Consider the following 20,323-nt stretch of genomic DNA (forward strand, 5'->3'; position numbering starts at 1 on the left):
AATTCATTTGACATTGAATGTTAACTGCACATCATGCTAGGTTAATCTAATTACTTTTTCAAATGAGAGTGAGCATTGACGTTTTGAGCATAAGCAGCTTTGTCATCAGAGAAATATTTTAGGAAGATTGTTTTGATAGCAGGCTATCCTATAACTTGACAGAAACAAGAAGTTAGGAGGCTGAGTAGGAAGCTGTTGCAACAGTTTGGAGATGACAAGATGCAGAACCCAGTGGTTCAGTGAATGGCAAGAAGTGGCTAAACAGCAGTGGCTTGGGAGATGAAATTGCTAAAACTTGATGATTAGGCTGGGGCTGGTAGAGGGTAGATTCCGCATTCATGGGCACTGCTGTATCAGTAGGGCCTTGTTGAATACTCTCACAGTCAAGACTCATGAAAGTGGGAACACAGGAATGTCATCAACAGATGAAGGTTCTAGGATTACAGTATTTTTATTTTGGACTTAGATGTATGTCCATCTTCTAAAAACTTAAGTAGTATCTGCGGGCGCCTGGATGGCTCAGTGTGTTGAGCAGCGGGCTCTTCACTTTGGCTCAGGTTATGATCTCAGGGTCCTGCGTCAGGTTCCACGCTCAGCAGGAAGTCTGCTTGTCCCTCTCCCTCTGCTCCTCCCCCCATTCATGTTCTCTAAGAAGTAAATAAATCTTAAAAAAAAAAATAGTATCCTTATATTAGACTCTTCACTGATGGTTTTGTTTTCACAGTAGTAACATCACGAGTATGATACTGTAAATCTGAGAATAAAGACATATTTTCTTAGGGTTTTCATGTTAAAATAGAGTGAAATCCATTTTAAAGTCTCATATTTGCTACACTGGTCAGTTTGACTCTAATATATAAGAATATTTCAGATGTTCTTAAATAGAACAATCTTTTAAACAATAGCATGGTATAGTGAAAGGAGCTTTGGACTGAAAGCTGGGAAATCCGAGTGACCCAATGAACCCTACAGCTGACAGTCTAGGTGGCCTTGAGCAGTTTGTCCATCCAGCCAAACAAAAGGAGGAGCTAAAATTCCAGGTCTCCAACATCAGAAGGTCATTAAGGATAAATGAGCTAACATCTAAATAACTTCAGGATAGAACTCGAAAAGAGCATTGCCATTATTGTTACAAATATTTTAAGGAATATACGAATCTGGACTTAAAAACATATGCTGTTATTGTTTATTTTAACAGGACTTTTCTGTTTTCTTCCCAATGTACTACCAGTTCACAAACTTAGATTCTTATTTTGCCCTGTTCATATAATGGTTATTCTGAGATTGTGCAAAAGCAAAGCCATGCTTTCTTATAGCCAGTAATAACACATTTTTTAAAAAAAACCACTGAACCCAAAGATGTGGGGAGAGTTTGGTTGACCAAAAAATTTAAGAGAGATGTATTAGTCTATTTAATGTGGAACCCAATTTAAAATTGTACATCATGTGGTTAATAAAATGCTACTTTTTTGAGCTTATGTAAAACTGCCTTGTTAAACTATATAAGTAAAACAAAAATAAATAGAACATGGAAGAGGAAAAAAAAATATGCTATTATATAATCTTTCCCTCAAACTTTGGAAAGATAATTTGATTTGATGCTGGAAATTGGAATATGGCATTAGTAGAATTCATTGAACAAATATTTATGAGCTCCATATACCTAATACTATTATCGGAAGAATAGGTGTTACAATTGGATTATGTAGAGGGCGCTGTAGGAAATGTCTCCACAGTGATCCATATAATAATCATCTTCCTACCTAACAAGTAGATCTGGAGTCCAGAAGAAAAACCTGGACTCTTAAGGTACAGATTTTGGAAACCCTTACCACAAGGGAATTTTGAGTGTTTTTCACAAAGGGATGTGGATGAAGGAAAGCATGCACTGGGTCAGAGCCTATGGTTAGATTGAAGAAGAACACAGCCTCTGAGGGAGACTAAAGAGGAACCACAGAAACAGGAAAAAAACAAATAAAAATGGGGGCGAGGTCCCTGAAGTCATGAGAAAGAAAGCTTCAGGGAAGTTCAAGTACCAAAGAGAAAGCAAGTAAAAGACTAAAATGAACAATGAAGTGCGGTCGGTGATACAAAGAGCAGAGTTAGGTGGCTGTACTGATACAGCGCTGGGAAAACATCCCTGCGTAGGCGACGAGCTTTCCCTGCGTGAGTTCATCCTTACATTGCAAAGCTTTCTAGTGTTGGCATTCTTTGAACTCAATTCTCTCCATCCTTACAAAGAGGACAGTAGTAGTTCTTGATGGGAAGAAGGGGCTTCTCTTCATCCATGTCTTAATTTTCCCTTTAGCCTGCAGATGCTGGCGTGAAGTAGGGAGCTCGCTTCGGAGCTACTGGCAGCCTCTGTACTTGTCAGGAAAAGTGTTCACTCCAAAATGAGTTTCATGTGACTAGACATGCCGTCTCTCCATTTCAGATAAAAGGAGTCTCCGGATAGCTAAGTCTTTATAACCCTGAAGTGTCCATGCTCTGTTAGCACCAGCATATCATTGACAGCATGGGAAAATAGTTTACTCCAGTCCTTTAGGGGGAAGAAACAAAACCCATAATTAAATGACAGTTTCAGTCATAGATTAGTATGACTCTTTAAACAGTTTTGAGGGGCGCCTGGGTGGCTCAGTCATTAAGCATCTGCCTTCAGCTCAGGTCATGATCCCAGGGTCCTGGGATCGAGCCCCGCGTCGGGCTCCCTGCTCGGCAGGAAGCCTGCTTCTCCCTCTCCCACTCCCCCTGCTTGTGTTCCCTCTCTCGCTGTCTCTCTCTGTCAAATAAATAAATAAAATCTTTAAATAGTTTTGAGATAAACTTGTACGTACATGGGGTTCTACAATAAATGAATGGGTTGTCTTCCCATTATTTTACTTAGAAAAATGGAAGTGGTAGAGGTGAAGACTGGAAAATTAGGGAGAAGGAAAAATTGCTTGGCATGAGGAACTGGTAACAGTTTTCAAATTCATTATTAAATTGCTTGACTTATATTTATTAGCCAAGAAGTACTTGTTACATATTATTAATCTATTCAATAAGAAGAATCGTTTTTGAGGACATTTTAAAAATCACTATTGCAGTTTTTGCCTAATACATACTCTCACATTTTATTTCCCATCTTAATCATGTTTTGCCCAAACTAAGTATTAAAATTCTTATAGTCCCTGGGCATGTATTAATTAGTAGTGGATACTCTATAGATGAAATAAATGGCTGCCTCTTATTGGCCATTTGAAAATGTAACCAGTAAAGGGTTAGTTGACTATATGTATATATAGTACAGTATAAATAATTGCCTTAGTAATTGCCTTTAAGTATAAGATTTTTAAAGTTCAAAAAGACAAATATATATCCCTGCTATTATTGGTATATGGTTTTGAAAATTCACAGAAGGGAGCCAAGTGCTTGCATTGCCTAGCAAAGTAATAGGAATATGTGTTCATTCTTTCTGACATCTTGGCATAATGTACAGAGTGCATTCAGCAGGTGCTTTTTTTAGCTAACTGATTTGATTTTTTTTTTAAGTAAACTCTACACCCAACATGGGGCTCAAACTCACAACCCTGGGATCGAGAGTCACATGCTCTACTGCCTGAGCTAGCCAGGTGCCCCTAGTGAACTGATTTTAAATGAGTATTTTAAATAACTCTTTAAAATCAAAAAATTTTGGGTGTGTTATGAATACAAAAAAATTTGGGTGACTGTGACTTTAAGCGTTAAAATAACTATAGTTATTTTCAGCCAAGGGGTGTCATGGCCCAAATAGTCAATGAACCTTATGATGTGTATTCATTAAGCTAAATCCCTCACCTTCTTTGCGCTGTTGCTGGTGTAAGTATAGTACATGAGATATGATTCAGCAATAGATGTGTCTGCCTAAGTAAATCTCTGTTTGCATTTTGTTTTCTAGTACCATAACAGCTTGGGGGAAAGACCGTGAAAAAGATGCTTTTGAACACATAGTAACACAATTTTCATCAGTGCCTGTATCTGTGGTCAGCGACAGCTATGACATTTACAACGCGTGTGAAAAAATATGGGGTGAAGACCTAAGACATCTAATACTGTCAAGAAGTACAGAGGCACCACTGATAATCAGACCTGATTCTGGAAATCCTCTGGACACTGTATTAAAGGTAAATTTTAACACATAACTTGATTATTAAAATGCCTGCAGACGAGCTATATCAGTACTATTTTAATTTCATTTGTGCACATGCCTTTTCAGAACTATCTATTTTAGAATTGCAGCCCACGGGGCGTAATAAATTGGTCCAAGGATACAAAGTTCTGGGTTATTTATATGTTGTCAAATAGATAATAACATTGAACAGATATTTTCTACTTACCTTGAAAATTCATTAGTAACATTAATCCTGTGATTTGGTTACCAAGTTTGTGGTTTGTTTTCTTTACCCCAAGTCATTGCTATACCTTTGAAGTTTTTAGTGCAAAAGAAATACATGCAAGGTGACATGGAATTAAAAAGAATTCGAAAATACTTTTTAGGTAGTCATTCTTTGGAGATACTGTTGATCCTCAACGTAGCATTTCTGTTTTGGTGTTTTTGTTTTTGTTTTTTAGCGTTCAGGACTTGGTTTGCCTTCTTTGAAAATCAGTAGTAAGAGCAGGTTATTTGATGCCTACCACTAGAAAAATATTGTGTTAGGTGCTTTACTTAAGCTGTGTCATTTAATCTCTATGAAGACCCTATGATAAATATTACCATCTGTTTTATAGACAAAGCAACAGGCTTAGGTTAAAATAACTTGCTAAAGGTCATACAACATGTAAAATATGCCAAGTACCCAACATAGATCTTTCTGGCTCCTGCCTTTCCACTTTACCACACTTTCCCAGCTAATTGAGTAGATGATAATACTACTTACCCTTGAGAAAGGAGGCTATAGAACCAAGGAAGTCCTTTCCTGTTCCATTCAGTAATAGGCCATTTTGAAGGTCTCAGTCTGAAATACTAATAAATTTGGTTTTAGCAAACTTAACAGGTTTCATGTTTTCCCTGTTACCTAATAAAAATGTACTGACCTAGTTAAGAATAAACCAAGTCATCAATATGTAATTTTCTCATTGGTAAAAATCTTCATTTAGGAAAAGGGAGTGATTGGGGGTAAATATATGTCTGGTAGGTCTTTTATATCGCTGACCAAGCTTTCTGAGAAATTTTAGATCAGTGTTCAGGAATCTCATCTGTTCTAAAACTTAGTAGGCAATGAATGAGCAGGATGATTTGCATAATATGCAATTTGTCTTTAAAAAAATGGGTGTCACCTTTAAATGAGAACTCCAGAGAAACTTGGGTTATATATACTTCATTTCCAGCTTTGCATAGCATAATTTCTTTGAGGTTTGTAATTCATATTTGGGTTCTATCAGACAAAATAAGCCAAAAAGGGGCACCTGGGTGGCACAGTTGGTTAAGCGTCCAGCTCTTGATTTCTGCTCAGGTCATGATCTCAGGGACGTGGGATGGAGCCCCGCATCAGGCTTCGCACTTTTAAGATTTTCTCTCTCTCTCTCTCTCTCCCTCTGCCCCTCCTGTTTGCTCTCTCTCTCAAGTAAATAAATCTAAAAAAATAAGCCAAACAAACTGTTGGGCATAGGCAGAATAAATCCAAATCATAATTATAGGTTTGTCAAATGATGTTTTATATACCTACTAAAAATATGATATTTACTGTTTTTGATTCATTGACCTCCGGGTTACGGGCCCGCATGCTTTCACTGGGCCACTCTGCTCACTTATATTTACTGTTTTAATTTCCTAATGTTAAAGATTTTTTTCTAAAGATTTCTAAAGATTTTTTTCTTTGAATCTGTATAATTTGAAAGATGGGAAGGAAAAAACTTGTATTTTGAGCAACTTTACAGTATAAATTGATAGGAGAGAAAAATAGCATGCCTGTTTCTAATATAATCAAAGGAGTTAAGACCAGATTTTAGAAGGCTTGTACATAGTGTTGTAAAACGTTTTAAGTAACTTGATCAATTTTTATATTCTCAAGATTGTTTAGCAAATTGTCATTTTTTTAACTGTGGAAAACTTTTACACATTTTTTTTTCAGTTGTAGTTATTTTGTGTCGGGTATGTATTTTCCCCTACAGGTTTTGGATATTTTGGGTAAGAAGTTCCCTGTTAGTGAGAACTCAAAGGGCTACAAGTTGCTGCCACCTTATCTTAGAATTATTCAAGGGGACGGAGTAGATATCAATACCTTACAAGAGGTATGTATTTTATATTAAAGTTCCAATAAAGCAATCCTTAGAATTAAGTTTCCTTATCAGTTTGATAAATAGCACGTTAAGATAAGTACAGCTGTGATTCTTTTCATAAATGTTTACGATCGTATGTCTTTTCTGTTAATTGCTTAAAATTTATAAACACAGTTGATTCTTGAATAATGCAGGAGTTGCATTATTATACCCCCTCCACCCAGCACAGTCAGAAATCCATATATAACTCTTGACTCCCCCAAAACTTAACTCCAGATAGCCTGCTATTAACCAGAAACCTTACCAATAACAGTTGATTAACACATATTTTGTCTATCCTATGTGTTATACACTATATTCCTGTGGTAGACACAAAACCTTAAATGTTTTATCACCAGATGTTTCTCATTCCCTCATTTCTTTCATTCCCCCAACCCTAACCACAGTCAGAATGGCAACACCACACATGCAGGAGCTTGGAATGAAATCCCCTCCTTTCACAATTATACCTTTTTGAGGTGGGGAGGTCTTTTAAAAGAGAAAACATGGAATATAACTCTGTAGGCCTTATTCTTACCTCACCACGTATGGTGTTATAAAATGGCTCTAGGATGTTTTTATTCATCAGTATGACTCAGCAAAAATAACCTTCCTCTATCATTTAATCCTCTAGATTGTAGAAGGCATGAAGCAAAAAAAATGGAGTATTGAAAACATTGCCTTCGGTTCTGGTGGAGCTTTGCTACAGAAGTTAACAAGAGATCTCTTGAATTGTTCCTTCAAGTGTAGTTATGTTGTAACCAATGGCCTTGGGGTATGTCCTTCAACTTTTACTCCGGAGTTACTAACTTCTTTCTATGTCTGACTGTTGCATTGAATAACTGCATTCTACCGAAGGATGTGGTCCTAAACTCATAATATGTTGCCATGTACCACTGACCTTGACTCAAAACAAAGAAAAGAGACATTAGGTAAAAAATAACATGACTTGGAGAGAGGAGGAAGAATAAGATTTAAGAGATGATACAGGCCAGTCATTTCCCACTGCTTCAGTATTCTACCTTTGAGTCAAAAAGCTGACCATTTCGGGTGGGAATGCCAGCTAACCCAGCCATCACATATTAAAGATAAGTACGTCAGCACTGTCAGTGTTTTAGGAAGGTGGAGCATGAGGTTGGAGTTGTGATACCAGAATCCCGTTCTAATAGCCTTAAAACAGGGGAACCCAAGCTGTCTGTTTCAGGCAGCTGAACAGCAGTTGCCCTGACCCTTCATAGACTTTCGAGAATCTGTGGATCCAAAGGTGGGAGTCGGGGATACTAAGAACTCCTCAGAACACCTGGGTTGGTTCCCTGCTTTATTTACTTCATTTCTGTCTGTCTTTGGAAAGTTCTGGGGTTGATTCACTACTTCTTTTTTGTTGGCCTCCTACCTTCTGATCTTTAAACAAACCTGTTCTCTTCAGGTTCTCTAGGTCTTCTTTGCTTTTCACAATAACAAGGAATAGAGTAAAAAGTAACAAAAGGAGAGGTTATCAAGTAATGGAATGAATGGAAGCCTTTACCTTAGTAAAAATTCTAGTTCCCTTGCCACAGATTCTGTAATACATTTGACAGATTTTTTTTTCAGTAGCGTGCATGTGCTATAACTTGAATCAGTTAAAGGCAATTCAAAATATAAAAGATCCCTTAAGGGTTACGTGTTAACTTCAGTGACATCCTACAACTAGAGTAGTAGGTATCTACAGCGGTAAGAAAGGATATTCAGTACTTGGATTTTGTTCATACTTTACATAACGGAGGACTCTGTCCTCCAACACAGGCTAGAGTTATGCTTCTAAAAGCCAGATGTGGATTCGTTTAGTTAGACCTATTAAGTACCTAAAGTTTATGTATAAATTATGTATAAACTTTTTTCTTTAATGGGAATTGAGTGAACGTTCCTGATTAGTCTTATTTCTCTTTCTTCCAGATTAATGTCTTCAAGGACCCAGTTGCTGATCCCAACAAAAGATCCAAAAAGGGTCGGTTATCTTTACATAGGACACCAGCAGGGAATTTTGTTACACTTGAGGAAGGAAAAGGAGACCTTGAGGAATATGGTCATGTATGTTATCTATGCTGATCTTTTTTTTTTAACAGTAGGTTAGCTTTCCAAATTAAGAAAGGGGGCTCTTATGTTGTATTTTTTAATTATTTTCAAAACAAATTTTTTCTTGAAGGACAAAGTACTTTTGTTGTAAAAAGTATACAAATGCTGACCTAGCCTACCAAAATAAGATGAAAAACAAGATGGGGCTAGATCCTAAGTGAGATTGTACATACAGTGGAGTGAAAAACTTCATGACATTAAAAAAACAAAGTAAAAGTTCTTTCACATAGTGACCCGCAGGGTCGTGATTGATGAGCTTCAACAAGCTTTTGTGTATTTGATCTTACTCTTACTGCCAGTTTAGCAGCAAGTAATTTCTGAAGAGGAATAGCCAAGAATACTTAAAGGAAGCTATTGATGTTAGAGTAAAATTTTGGTAATTTTAATAAAGGAAGGGCTATCCAAATTCTGAGATATTCTTAAAGATAATTGTATTTTTTTTAACTTAACAGAATCCAGTCAAGATAGTTTTCTTTAGTCTCATATGATTCTCACAGCAATTCTGGGCTAAAAAAAAAAAAAGCAAATTATGTTACATTAGTGTAAGATATGAAAAGGCCAAGACTGGATTCTGATGACATAATAATAATTGGTGAAACCTAAGACTTAACCAAGCTTTCGGATTCAAATCAACCAAACTGGAAAAATTTCTAGTGTGCTGAAGTGGTCCATATGATCTAACAGTCTTTAACATGCAAAAGTACACTTATATTCGTGAACTCGGAAGTTACAAAATTTATTTAAGCCACTGGATTGAAAAAACTCACTTTTAGAGGGAAACTACTCACGAACATTCATATTATCAGAAAGAAGTTAATACCAAAAAAAAAGTTTATACCAAACATTAATTTATCACTATGGATTCTTAATACCATATCAGATATTCTGCTTAAAGTATATTACTTTAATATTCTTTAAAGATTTTGAGCCAAAATACTTTTCTGTCTTTACTGAAAAGTATTTAATCCCTAAACTAACTTTTAGGTCTAGCCTGTTGTTTAGGGCTTTGGTAGCCTTCACTTAACTCTTTTAGCTACCAAGTGTTTCCAGATGGACTAGAGTCATTTTAGACACAGACCTAACTATGATTTTAAAAAGGCACTGATTTTGAGTATGTAAATGGTACTCTGGAACGTTTGAGGCAGTAATCGATTATAATCCTAAATGACATTTTAAGAGTAGGAACCACCATTCTCTGATAGTACTTAACTTTATAAAGAAAAGGTCACATACCTCAATCTTGATGGAAAACTTAGGCATGACAGATTATGTCTGTGGGTGTTTTAAAGAGAAACTAAAGGCAGGCAGACAGTTCCTTAGGGAGACCAAGTGGCTTTTCCAGACCCAAAAGGGGATTTAGTTTTAATTCTTGATTGTTGTTACCCTTGCGTAGATCAAATGGATTACATGTATCAGTAACTTCTGGAATATACACAGTTTTTAAATCAGTCACCGTGCATTCACCAAGAAATCAGTACTTTTGTTTCTGGTTTGGTTTCTTGTTTTTTTAGGGGTTTTTTTTTGTTGTTCTTTAAGTCCAAAACTCGGTGACTAGGAAATTTATTAAGTTCCAGGGTTGGTAAGTTTATCAGTGTTGAGTCTGTTGTCTAGGAACAAGGAAAGGTCTGGCAGGCTCTCTTTGCTCACTGTCAGTCATGATGATCAGCGACAGCATGACTCTTCTGGGCAGCAAGCATCTTCCACCTGAAAACAGAGATGGATCAGGTAGTGGGGTTTTTTTGTGTTTGTTTTTCCTTCAAGGAAAACTTTTAAGAATATTTAGATCATTGCTTCTTTTAAAGCTAAATATTTTTACATAGCCCTTTTAGATATTGCCACGCTCTCTGCCTGCTCCACCAGCATTGTATATAAAGTTATTTCATAATTTGAACACCATCAAACATCTCTGTATTTGACTAGTCAGTCTGATTCATCAAAGCATTACTGAAGTATATTTTGCTCGATAGTCTAATATAACCATTACATTTTAATGTTATTATGTTTGTACAGGATCTTCTCCATACTGTCTTCAAGAATGGGAAGGTGACAAAAAGCTACTCATTTGATGAAATAAGAAAAAATGCAGAGCTGAATATGGAACTGGAAGTAGCACCTCATTAGGCTTTATGAGTGGGTGTGTGTGCTCGCCTGCGTGTGTGTGTGTGTACGTGCATGCACACACGTGGACACCTGCGTGTGAGTATATAATAATGTTTATTGTACAGATGTGTGGGGGTTTGTGTTTTATGATACATTACAGCCAAATTATTTGTTGGTTTATGGACATACTGCCCTTTCATTTTTTTTTTTTCCAGTGTTTAGGTGATCTCAAATTAGGAAATGCACTTAACCATGTAAAAGATTAATGCTAAAGTAAGCTTTTTAGGGCCCTTTGCCAGTAGATAGTAATTCAATCTGGTATTGATCTTTTCACAAATAACAGAACCCAGAAACTTTTATATATAACTGAAGATCACATAAAACAGATTTGCATAAAATTATCATTGATTGCTTTATGTTTATATTTAACTTGTATTTTTGTACAAACAAGATTGTGTAAGATATATTTAAAGTTTCAGTGATTTAACAGTCTTTCCAACTTTTCATGATTTTTATGAGCACAGACTTTCAAGAAAATACTTGAAAATAAATTACATTGCCTTTTGTCCATTAATCAGCAAATAAAACATGGCCTTAACAGAGTTGTTTGTGTTATTGTACAATTTGAAAATTATGTCAGGACATACCCTATAGAATTACTAACCTCACTGCCCCTTGTAGAATATGTATTAATCATTCTACATTAAAGAAAATAATGGTTCTTACTGGAATGTCTAGGCACTGTACAGTGATTATGTATGTTGGTCATTGTATTGTACCAGTGAAATGCCAAATTTGAAGGCCTGTACTGCAATTTTATATGTCAGATACTGCCTGTGGCTCTAACATGCACCTCAAGATTTTAAGGAGATGTTTTTAGAGAGAATTTCTGCTTCCACTATAGAATATATACATAAATGTAAAATATTAACAAAAGTGGAAGTAGTGTATTTTAAAGTAATTACACTTCTGAATTTATTTTTCCTATTCTATAGTTGATATGACTTAAATGAATTACCGGAATGGGTAGTGAGTGTACTTATTTTAAATGTTTTGATTCTGTTATATTTTCATTAAGTTTTTTAAAAATTAAATTGGATATTAAATTGTATGGACATCATTTATTAATTTTAAACTGAATCCCTCAAATAATGCTCAACCAAGTTCTTAAATGAGGATAAATTAAAGCATGATGACATGAGTTTGAATAGAAGAATCTTAACCAAGAGTAGTAAGTTGGCTACATTCAAAGTGTTCAACATCAAAATGTGATTAACTGCTAGATTCTGAGTCAGTCATCACATCTGACTAGAGACCAGTTTCAATGATTCTTTTCTATTTACATCTGTTCTAAGGCAGGAGTTGGCCAGCTATGGCCCACAGGCCAAGTTCAGACTGCTCTCCTTTTTGTAAATATTGTCTATGACTGCTTTCTCAGGACAGTGCAGAAATCGAGTAGTTACATAGTGACCGTATGACCCACAAAGCGTGAGAAGTTTAATTATCTGGCCCTTTGCAGAAAAAGTTTGTTGACTCCTGGGGTCTAAGAAAAGGAGTGTGTGCCTTGAAGTTTAAGAGAAATGTTGATTTCCAGGGAAGGGAGGAAGCTATATGTTGATAAGGAGTTTGTCTCTTCTTTTGTCCTTTCTCTTCTTATTCAAGAATCTGATCTTGGAAGACTGATTTTGAAAGCTTTAACTACATGACATTAAATGTGAAACTTTAAAAATTAAAAAGCCATAAATCATCTGTCCTAAACAGTTACATGAGAAAGGTATTTATCAGTAGAATAATGTCTCTTAAAAACATCATTAAAAAGAACATGGTTTTTGCAGATGATTCTAAACACTTGTTTATTGAGAATAATAAGCATTATTCACTTTTATTAAGAGTTTTCATCCTGTAATTCCTAGTGGAAGATAATTTTAAGCTGATTCTTTTAAATGTATCAAGTAAAAATTAGTATTAAAAACACAGCTTTCTTCACAAAATGTGCTAAGGGGCTTATAGAGAATTAAAAAACCATATTTATTACCAAATAACAACTTTGATAACCACCCGTAATTTTGATTTTGTTTAAACATCGGAATTACACTAGAGACAATATTCTTTGTGTACTGTGAATCCCAGCAGTTTCAGAGTAGCTAGAGGAGTTTTATTTTAAAACTTTCAGTGAATGCTAAACTCTGTACGTTTGTACATGGCCATAGATTGCAGAGGGGTGGAATGATTGATTAGCCACTTGGAACTGATTCATCTGAATTTCTGTGACTAAGCACTTAATATTTGGCCATCCCCATTCTCAGTAGCAAATGGTTGACATAGTTATCAAATAGAATTCTGCTGTGTGTCACCTTTAAATCAGCCTGACTCTTCCAGACAAAAGCAAATGGCATGTATGGGTTTGCTTCAGTCATTAGATTTGCAGTTGACGTCAGTTAATCCCTCTCAATTCATAATATCATGAAGTATTTGTATTTTAAATAGAAGATAGGAGTTCTGCATTAAGACTCTTTATTTGTATTCTATACTTCAAGTCAAATGGTTTTAATGATTATCCCTTATTTCCTTTCTTTAAATAAATTGTTATGAAAATATTTTATAATGAAATTCATCTTGGAGAACTAGAAAGAGAAAAATGGCAAGGTAATTATTGTTCTGTTTGCCATAATTTAGAATTCAACACTTCAAGGCTTTTGTAGTTTTACATTCCTTTTTAACCCATTCAGTGGAGAACGTCCAGCTTTTCTCCCAAGTTGTATGTCAATTCTAATATGTACACAACATCAAAGGTGAACATGTAATAAACATGGAAATAAAGTTTAGCTCTGTTAGTGAAATGATAAAGTTGACTGTGTGCTTCAAATACTGGCCATTTCGAGATTTACCCCCTTTTAGGTATTCCTGCAATTCAAAGAACGAGAAAAGGAGAGAGGCATCAAGGACGACTGCTCTATTTCCTGCCTTGTGCAGCTATCTGAATGGCAGTGCCTCTTACTAAGGACACTGAAGGGAGACCAGATTTGGGGGGAAAGGGCACGAGTCCTAGGTTAAGATCTGAGATGCCATAGAGACATCTAAATGTGGCTATCAGGGACACGGGGGTCTCCAGGTACGAATGTGATGTACAGCTGGTCATGAGAGACACAGGAAAGGGTACTTCTCTAGGGAGACAGACGACGGCCTGGCAAACCATATGCCACACCCAGCCCGTCTGTTTTTGTAAATGCAGTTTGATTGGAACAGGCCACCCGCATCGGTCCTATTATTGCCTGTGGCTGCTTTCACGCTACAGTGGCACAACTGAGAAGTTGTGACAAAGACCTTAAGGCCTGCAGAGCCTAAAATCATTTGCTTTATGGCCCTTTAAAGAAAAAATGTGCCAATCTCTGCTGGAGGAAGGGTATAAAGAAAAGAGGACCCAGGGCAAACTCCGGGGAACTCTAAAAAGTTAAGTGGCAGAAGCTAAGCAAAGAAGCCGGACAGGTGGAAGCTAAAGAGATGAAGGGAAAACCAGGAGGAGTAAAGGAAGGATGAAAGAAGGGAGTGCTTCTGCACGGTGTCGATGCTGCCGAGAGACCGAGTAGAGGGAGGGATTACAGGCGCCCGCTGGACTGAACCTGGAAAGAACTAGCGGCTTACAGACAGACATTCCCTCCACAGCAGTAGAGACGGCACACGGCAGAAAGCGGCCGCCTTACAAAACTGAATTCTGGATGTAAAAGAGAGGCAAGAAATGAGGCAACAGAGTGTCTTCCCTTCCCTTTTTAGCTATTGCTATAAAGGATTCGGGAAAGAGGGAGAAGTTGAAGGTAACAGAGCCAGGAGGACTCCATGATGGTGCTGGGGTCCAAAGAGGGTGGAAGACGATGGGGTCCAAAGCACTGGTCGAGGGACTGGCACGCTTGCAGATGGGCGTGGGATAGGTGCGCGTGCAGGCTGTGGTTTTCTCTATGAAGCCAGAGACCAAAGGGGATTGGGCTTTTGAAAAAGGAGGTTTTAAAATAGTTTTTGTGGGGAGTATAATAGGACTACAGAACAGTGTGGAGGACCCAACTGTTTGGTGACTGAGAACTTGAAAGTGAAAGTTGTGATTCTTTCGTTCCGTTCCATAGTAGCACCCTGATGCCTGGGTGCGGACACGGAGAACATGGAGATACGGGGTGTTTTGCCAGATGAGTCCGATAAAACAACGGGATGCTAATTGAGTAATTGCTGAAATAATGGTCCTACATAGCTAAACTGGACAGGTAAGGACGTGAGGGCTACGCAGAGCACCGGGAAGGTGGTAGGGAGCCCGAGGGACAGTCTGATAGCAGCTCTGATCTACTGGGAGTTGCTGGAACAGGCAGGTTTGAGAGGACAGGAGACACTAGTCTCAGACCAGGATGCTTGGATTAACCATCGGAGAGTAGCAAGTTCATGGTGTACGACTTTCCAGGGTAGGACCTTGCAGTGGCTAAATGCAGACGATCATGAGACACAAAACAAGATCAGGAAACCCGAGAGGGCAGTTGGGTTGGACAGTGGACGTTAGAATCATCCAGAAGGATGGCAGAAGTTGAAGTAGTAGAAGAAAGCTGTATGAGGCACCAGCATGTTCAGTGAGTGGAGGAAAGGGGCCGGGAGGTCAACGGGAGGCAGCAACAGTGAGCTGTGTGAGCCTCGAAGGGACCGGGCAGTGGGGACTGCTGACCCAGGCCAGCCTGCAAGAGGAGGAGCCCAGCCTCTCCAAAGCGTCCAAGCACGCGTGGACAAGTACAAACTGATAAAAAGCACTTTGCGTATTGCCAGAGGTTTGATGTCCCTTACCAGGCACTCAGTCAGTATTTGTTGACATCATGAATGGAGGAAAGGAATAATCTCAATAAAAAATGTATTGATTTTATTAGCGTGCTACAAACACCCCTTCCATTGACATAGGCCCAAGTGTTCAAGCCTATAAGTGCATTTTTGAAATGGCATTTTTTTATTTTGGATGGTTTGAATGTTTCAGGATTTACATTTTGTTTATAGTTATTTTTAAAAAAGCAGCCAAATAAAACCAGTCACCGCTCATGTATTCAGGTTCTTCCCACCTCGTTTTAAATTCCTATTTTATTTGAAGGATAAATTGTGACCTGTTCCCCAGAGACAACTCCATCTTTATTTGGTTCACAGTTATTTGTTCTACTAAAACTTAGGAAAATATTTGTTTAGGTTATTCCAGCAAAGAGAAATATGTTCTTGAAAGGAATTTTAGAATCAAATTACCAACTTCACCCAAATTTCTTTAACTAACATAGAAGTGGGCCTTGATAATCAGGAATTTGCCCGTAGACTACCACAGGGCAACTGAGCCTTCACCTTCCTGGTATAAAGACTCTTGGTGACTTAGTAGTAGTACTACTACTACTACTAGTAGTAGTAGTAGTAGTTAGTAGTAGTAGTAGTAGTAGTCGTAGTAGTAGTAGTTAGTAGTAGTAGTAGTAGTAGTAGTAGTTAGTAGTAGTAGTAGTCGTAGTAGTAGTAGTTAGTAGTAGTAGTCGTAGTAGTAGTAGTCGTCGTCGTAGTAGTAGTAGTAGTCGTAGTAGTAGTAGTAGTCGTAGTAGTAGTAGTAGTCGTAGTAGTAGTAGTTAGTAGTAGTAGTAGTCGTAGTAGTAGTAGTAGTAGTCGTAGTAGTAGTAGTAGTTAGTAGTAGTAGTAGTAGTTAGTAGTAGTCGTAGTAGTAGTAGGTAGTAGTAGTAGTAGTAGTAGTAGTCGTCGTAGTAGTAGTAGGTAGTAGTAGTAGTTAGTAGTAGTAGTAGTCGTAGTAGTAGTAGTAGTAGTCGTAGTAGTAGTAGTAGTTAGTAGTAGTAGTAGTAGTTAGTAGTAGTCGTAGTAGTAGTAGGTAGTAGTAGTAGTAGTAGTAGTAGTAGTCGTAGTAGTCGTAGTAGTAGTAGCAGTTAGTAGTAGTAGTCACAGGAGACATGGGGCTTTTACCACATTTCAGGGCTTGTGCTGCTCTCTTGGTGAGCAGAAGTTGACAGTTGACTTTTCTACCGGTTTATAGCATCGTCTCTGCAAAAAAAAAAATACAATTTTGGTTTACACTGATTTGTATTCATCCCACAGAAATGAAGCATCATTCTTTGTTGACAACAAAATTCAATTTAAAAAGTTATCCTGACCAACTTTTTTTGTTTTATTCTATCATTGGTTACTGAGCTGTTGACTTCTTTGACTTAAACTTCAGGAAGACAGTTTTTAACTTAAGCTCTTGTGCTTATGAGCAACCCTGATGAATTAATTGGCTACAAGTTTAATTCTGATGAGGTCCTCCTGAGTAGCTTGAAGATTTCTACCGGATTTCTGAGCTCGGGGGGAAAAATAACTCTATCTTCAACTTCTCACTTTCTAGTCCTTCCTCCTCGGAAACCAACATGTTCCTATTTCTCTCATCCTTTTAAAAACACTAACTCCCGTGGTAACACCAGCTGTACTCCCTTTTCCCATTCACATCCAGAGTTGTCGAGCTGTGCACACTTGCCGCCTCACTTCGTGTTCATTCCCGTCTGGTCCTCGTCCCTCACACGGTCACCTCCTGCTTGCCAACTAAGCGTGTTTAGTTCTTCTCTGACCAGAGGCCCTCTCCTCCATTTGCCACTGCTAATAACTGGAACTCCTCCTCTGTGCGTGCGCTGCGGTGTGACGGGCCCCTCCTCTCCCCGGGCTCGTCCCACCTAGTCGGCGTCCTCTCCCACCGGCCTCCACGTTCGTCTTGGCTCGTCTGCGCCATTCGCAGTCTCAGCTATCACCCTTATGCTGAAGCTTCTCCACATGGATAGCTCTAGTCCCGACCTCTGAATTTTTCTATCGGTGATGCCTTGTCACCCAGATACCTACCTACTCAAATACAACAGGTCCAAACGTAGCATATTCCTGAAGATCTACCTCATTTGGGGACTCAGCCAACCATCCAAGTGAGATTTCCCAACCCCACACATGTGATCCAACTCACAGTCCTGTTAATTTACCTACTAAATGTTATGATCTGTCTTCCCTCAAACTCCCATTTCAGACTTGCAGATCTCTTCCTGAAACAGCAACACAAAAAATATCTAACTAGTTTTCCTATGCCAGCCCCCTCTCCCTCCCATTGTACTACCAGAGTATTATTAACATAATCCAATAGTTTCAGTCCCCTGCTTAAAACACTGAAGCTCCCTCTAGCTTCCAGGATAATGCTCAGAATCTAGCCTAAACTACAAAACCCTCCTTGATCTGGCCCGTGCTGTGTAGCTCGCCTCTTGTTTTGCTTTTCATTTTCTGTGCCAGGATTAACTGACTTGCTCTACCTTACACACACTCCACATATTCACAATACGCTCTCTTCTGTTTTCTCTGCCTTTGCTCATGCTGACTCCTCACCCAGGAATGCCTTCCTTTGGCCAACTCATTCTAGGTGATTAGGTGATTAGGTGATTAGGTGATAACGCCTCCAAAAAGCATTCAACTCACTCATCTGCCATCCACACTCCATGGGCCCTTCCTCTGGGCTCCACAGGCATTGAGTGTATTTCTAAAATGCACTTGCAACCCATGGGTCTATGTCCTATGCTGTAGGACGTGTACAATGGCTTTTTATTCATCCCTATTTCCTGCACTCAGCTCATAGACATACAAATGTTTGTTGAATAAATGTCATTAAGATAAAGGCTTTTCTGTAATGTTTTGGTACCCTATGTAATGCTAATACCCTGGACGTTTTACTGAGTATTAAAAAAAAGAGTATTTTACCTTTTTTTAAAAAGATGGGTAGCTTTCAAAGCATGTTCACATATTACTGTCTTTTTGAAAAATTATTACAGTACATTCATGAAATAAGGTGTTTAATCAAAATATAGATTAGAGCCTGGAGGTTAGACAATGGCATGGAGTACGACAACCCTAGGCTCACCTCATCCCACGAATACAGTGAGGTAATTATCAAATCATCCCAAATACCCCAGAAATTGACCTGAAGACTGGCAGAACAAACTCTATAACTAAAGAATAAAAGAGGCCACGTTGAAGAAGGTAGGAGGGGAGGGAGATGCAGTTTGGGACAGAAATGGATTGTGGCCAATGCGGTGGGAAGGGAGCTGTGGTTGAGGAGAAGGGCCAGAGACAGACTAACACATAGGGGAGCACACAGGAAAATGAATCCCCATAGCAGCTGGCTTCAAAAGTGAGAGGGGCCGAATTTTAAGAGTTCTTGAAACCAGCAGGACTTAAAGCCTGGAGTTTTAAAGGTCAGCAGGCTTGGCTGACATAGAGCCCCGAGGGCACTGTGCAGCTCTGGGAGAGAATATAGTCAAACAACCGACGGACGTAAGCTTGAAAACAGTGATCTGAAGAGCACCCGGGGCACACCGTGGGGAGGTTATTTGCTCATCTTGGAGCACGTCCCAACGAGACAAAATTTGTGGAGAAACCCTTCTGGTAACAAAGGAACTGCCATTTCCCTCTGCCACCACTCAGCATAACCACAGGGCCTCCTGTGGGAGCCAATGCAGCACCCACTCTCCCTACTTAAATTGCTTACACCAAGCCCTACCACCAAGTGCTCTGGGGGAACCACTCTTCCCAGTCATGCTTACTTCAGTCCCAGCATAGCTGGCCCCCTCCACCAGAAGACTTGCCCAAACTCCTGCTCACACTGTATCTACCAGCATGGGAGTTTTGTGGCGCCTCGATTCCAGCATTGGTGGTGACTGGTCTCAGTTCAAAAACAGACCAGAGCACACCTAGTTAAAACACACCACATTCAGGCCAGGAACCAAACAGTGCCCACAACAGGCAAAGAGAGATGCTGCAGATGACTGCCCTGAAGGATAAAGCAGCCAGGCCACAACAGCTGAGCACATGCAGCACACATTGGAGGCGCTCTCAGAAGTGCCAGGCCCTGGGGAACAGGACACCACATGGCATGGCACTACTGGACCTCTTCTTCATGAGGCCATTAACCTCAAGATCAGGAGGCTTTCCTGACACACAGAAATAGGCACAGAAACTTAGAAAAAGTGAGAAGACAGAGTTACTTGTCCCAAATAAAACAGGACAAGGCAATGGGCAGAAATCCAAATGAAAGATATAAGTAATATGCCTGATAGAGAATTTAAAGTAATGTTTATGATAAAGATACTGGACTCAAGAAAAGAGTGGAAGACATCGGTTAGACTGTTAACACAGATAAGGAATAATACAGCAGGGATAAAGGGCTTAAACAAAATCGCTTGATAGAATGAGCAGCAGGCTGGAAGAAGACGAACAAATAAGCTAAAAGACAGACTAATGGAAATTAATCAAGCTGAGAAAAAAGAATTAGGCGGAACGACAAGAGACTTAGGGAACTCAGTGACTCTATCAAATGTAATAGCGTTCATATAAAAGGAGTCCCAGAAGAAGAAGAGAGAGAAAACGAGAAAAAAATTATTTGAAGAAATAATAGCTGAAAACTTCCCTGATCTGGGGAAGGAAACACATATCCAGATCTAGGAGACACACAGGACCCTCCAGAAAAATCAACAAACGCAGATCCTCACAAAGACATATTGTAATTAAATTAGCAAAATATAGTGATAAAGATAAAACTTTAAAAGTAGCAACACAAAGTAAGACAGTAACTTACAAGGAAAACCCCGTAAGTCTATCAAGGGCTTTTTCAGCAGAAACTTATCAAGCAAAAAGAGAGTGGCATGATATATTCAAAGTGCTGAATGGGAAAAATCTGCAGCCAAAAATATTCAATCAAGCAAGGCTATCATTCAGAATAGGAGAGAGAGTTTCCCAGACAACAAAAACTAAAGGAGTTCATGATGACTAAACCAGCCCT

At 38.6% G+C, this 20,323-nt stretch overlaps 1 protein-coding gene and 1 long non-coding RNA gene across 4 annotated transcripts in view; one reads left to right on the plus strand and one right to left on the minus strand.

Moving 5' to 3' along the window:
• Positions 1 to 13,323, plus strand: part of NAMPT (nicotinamide phosphoribosyltransferase) — a 37,908-nt gene extending 24,585 nt beyond the window's left edge. The window contains exons 7-11 of the mRNA XM_027575084.1: positions 3,917 to 4,142; positions 6,130 to 6,249; positions 6,911 to 7,051; positions 8,209 to 8,343; positions 10,399 to 13,323. Coding sequence (XP_027430885.1) covers positions 3,917 to 4,142; positions 6,130 to 6,249; positions 6,911 to 7,051; positions 8,209 to 8,343; positions 10,399 to 10,509 — 733 coding nt within the window. The 3' untranslated portion in view covers positions 10,510 to 13,323. The remainder of the gene's footprint in view (positions 1 to 3,916; positions 4,143 to 6,129; positions 6,250 to 6,910; positions 7,052 to 8,208; positions 8,344 to 10,398) is intronic.
• LOC113912046 overlaps positions 8,379 to 20,323 on the minus strand; it is a 210,913-nt gene continuing 198,968 nt past the window's right edge. For 2 of the 3 annotated variants that reach the window (XR_003516676.2, XR_003516677.2), the window contains 2 exons: positions 16,450 to 16,527; positions 8,379 to 10,092 (listed from right to left, as the gene is read on the minus strand). This is a non-coding gene — a long non-coding RNA (uncharacterized LOC113912046). Of the gene's footprint in view, positions 10,093 to 16,449; positions 18,247 to 20,323 lie in introns of those variants that run through there. The other variant, XR_003516675.2, reaches the window with a different exon arrangement.

Source organism: Zalophus californianus, chromosome 12 (assembly GCF_009762305.2).
Source record: "Zalophus californianus isolate mZalCal1 chromosome 12, mZalCal1.pri.v2, whole genome shotgun sequence".
Lineage (NCBI taxonomy): Eukaryota > Metazoa > Chordata > Mammalia > Carnivora > Otariidae > Zalophus > Zalophus californianus.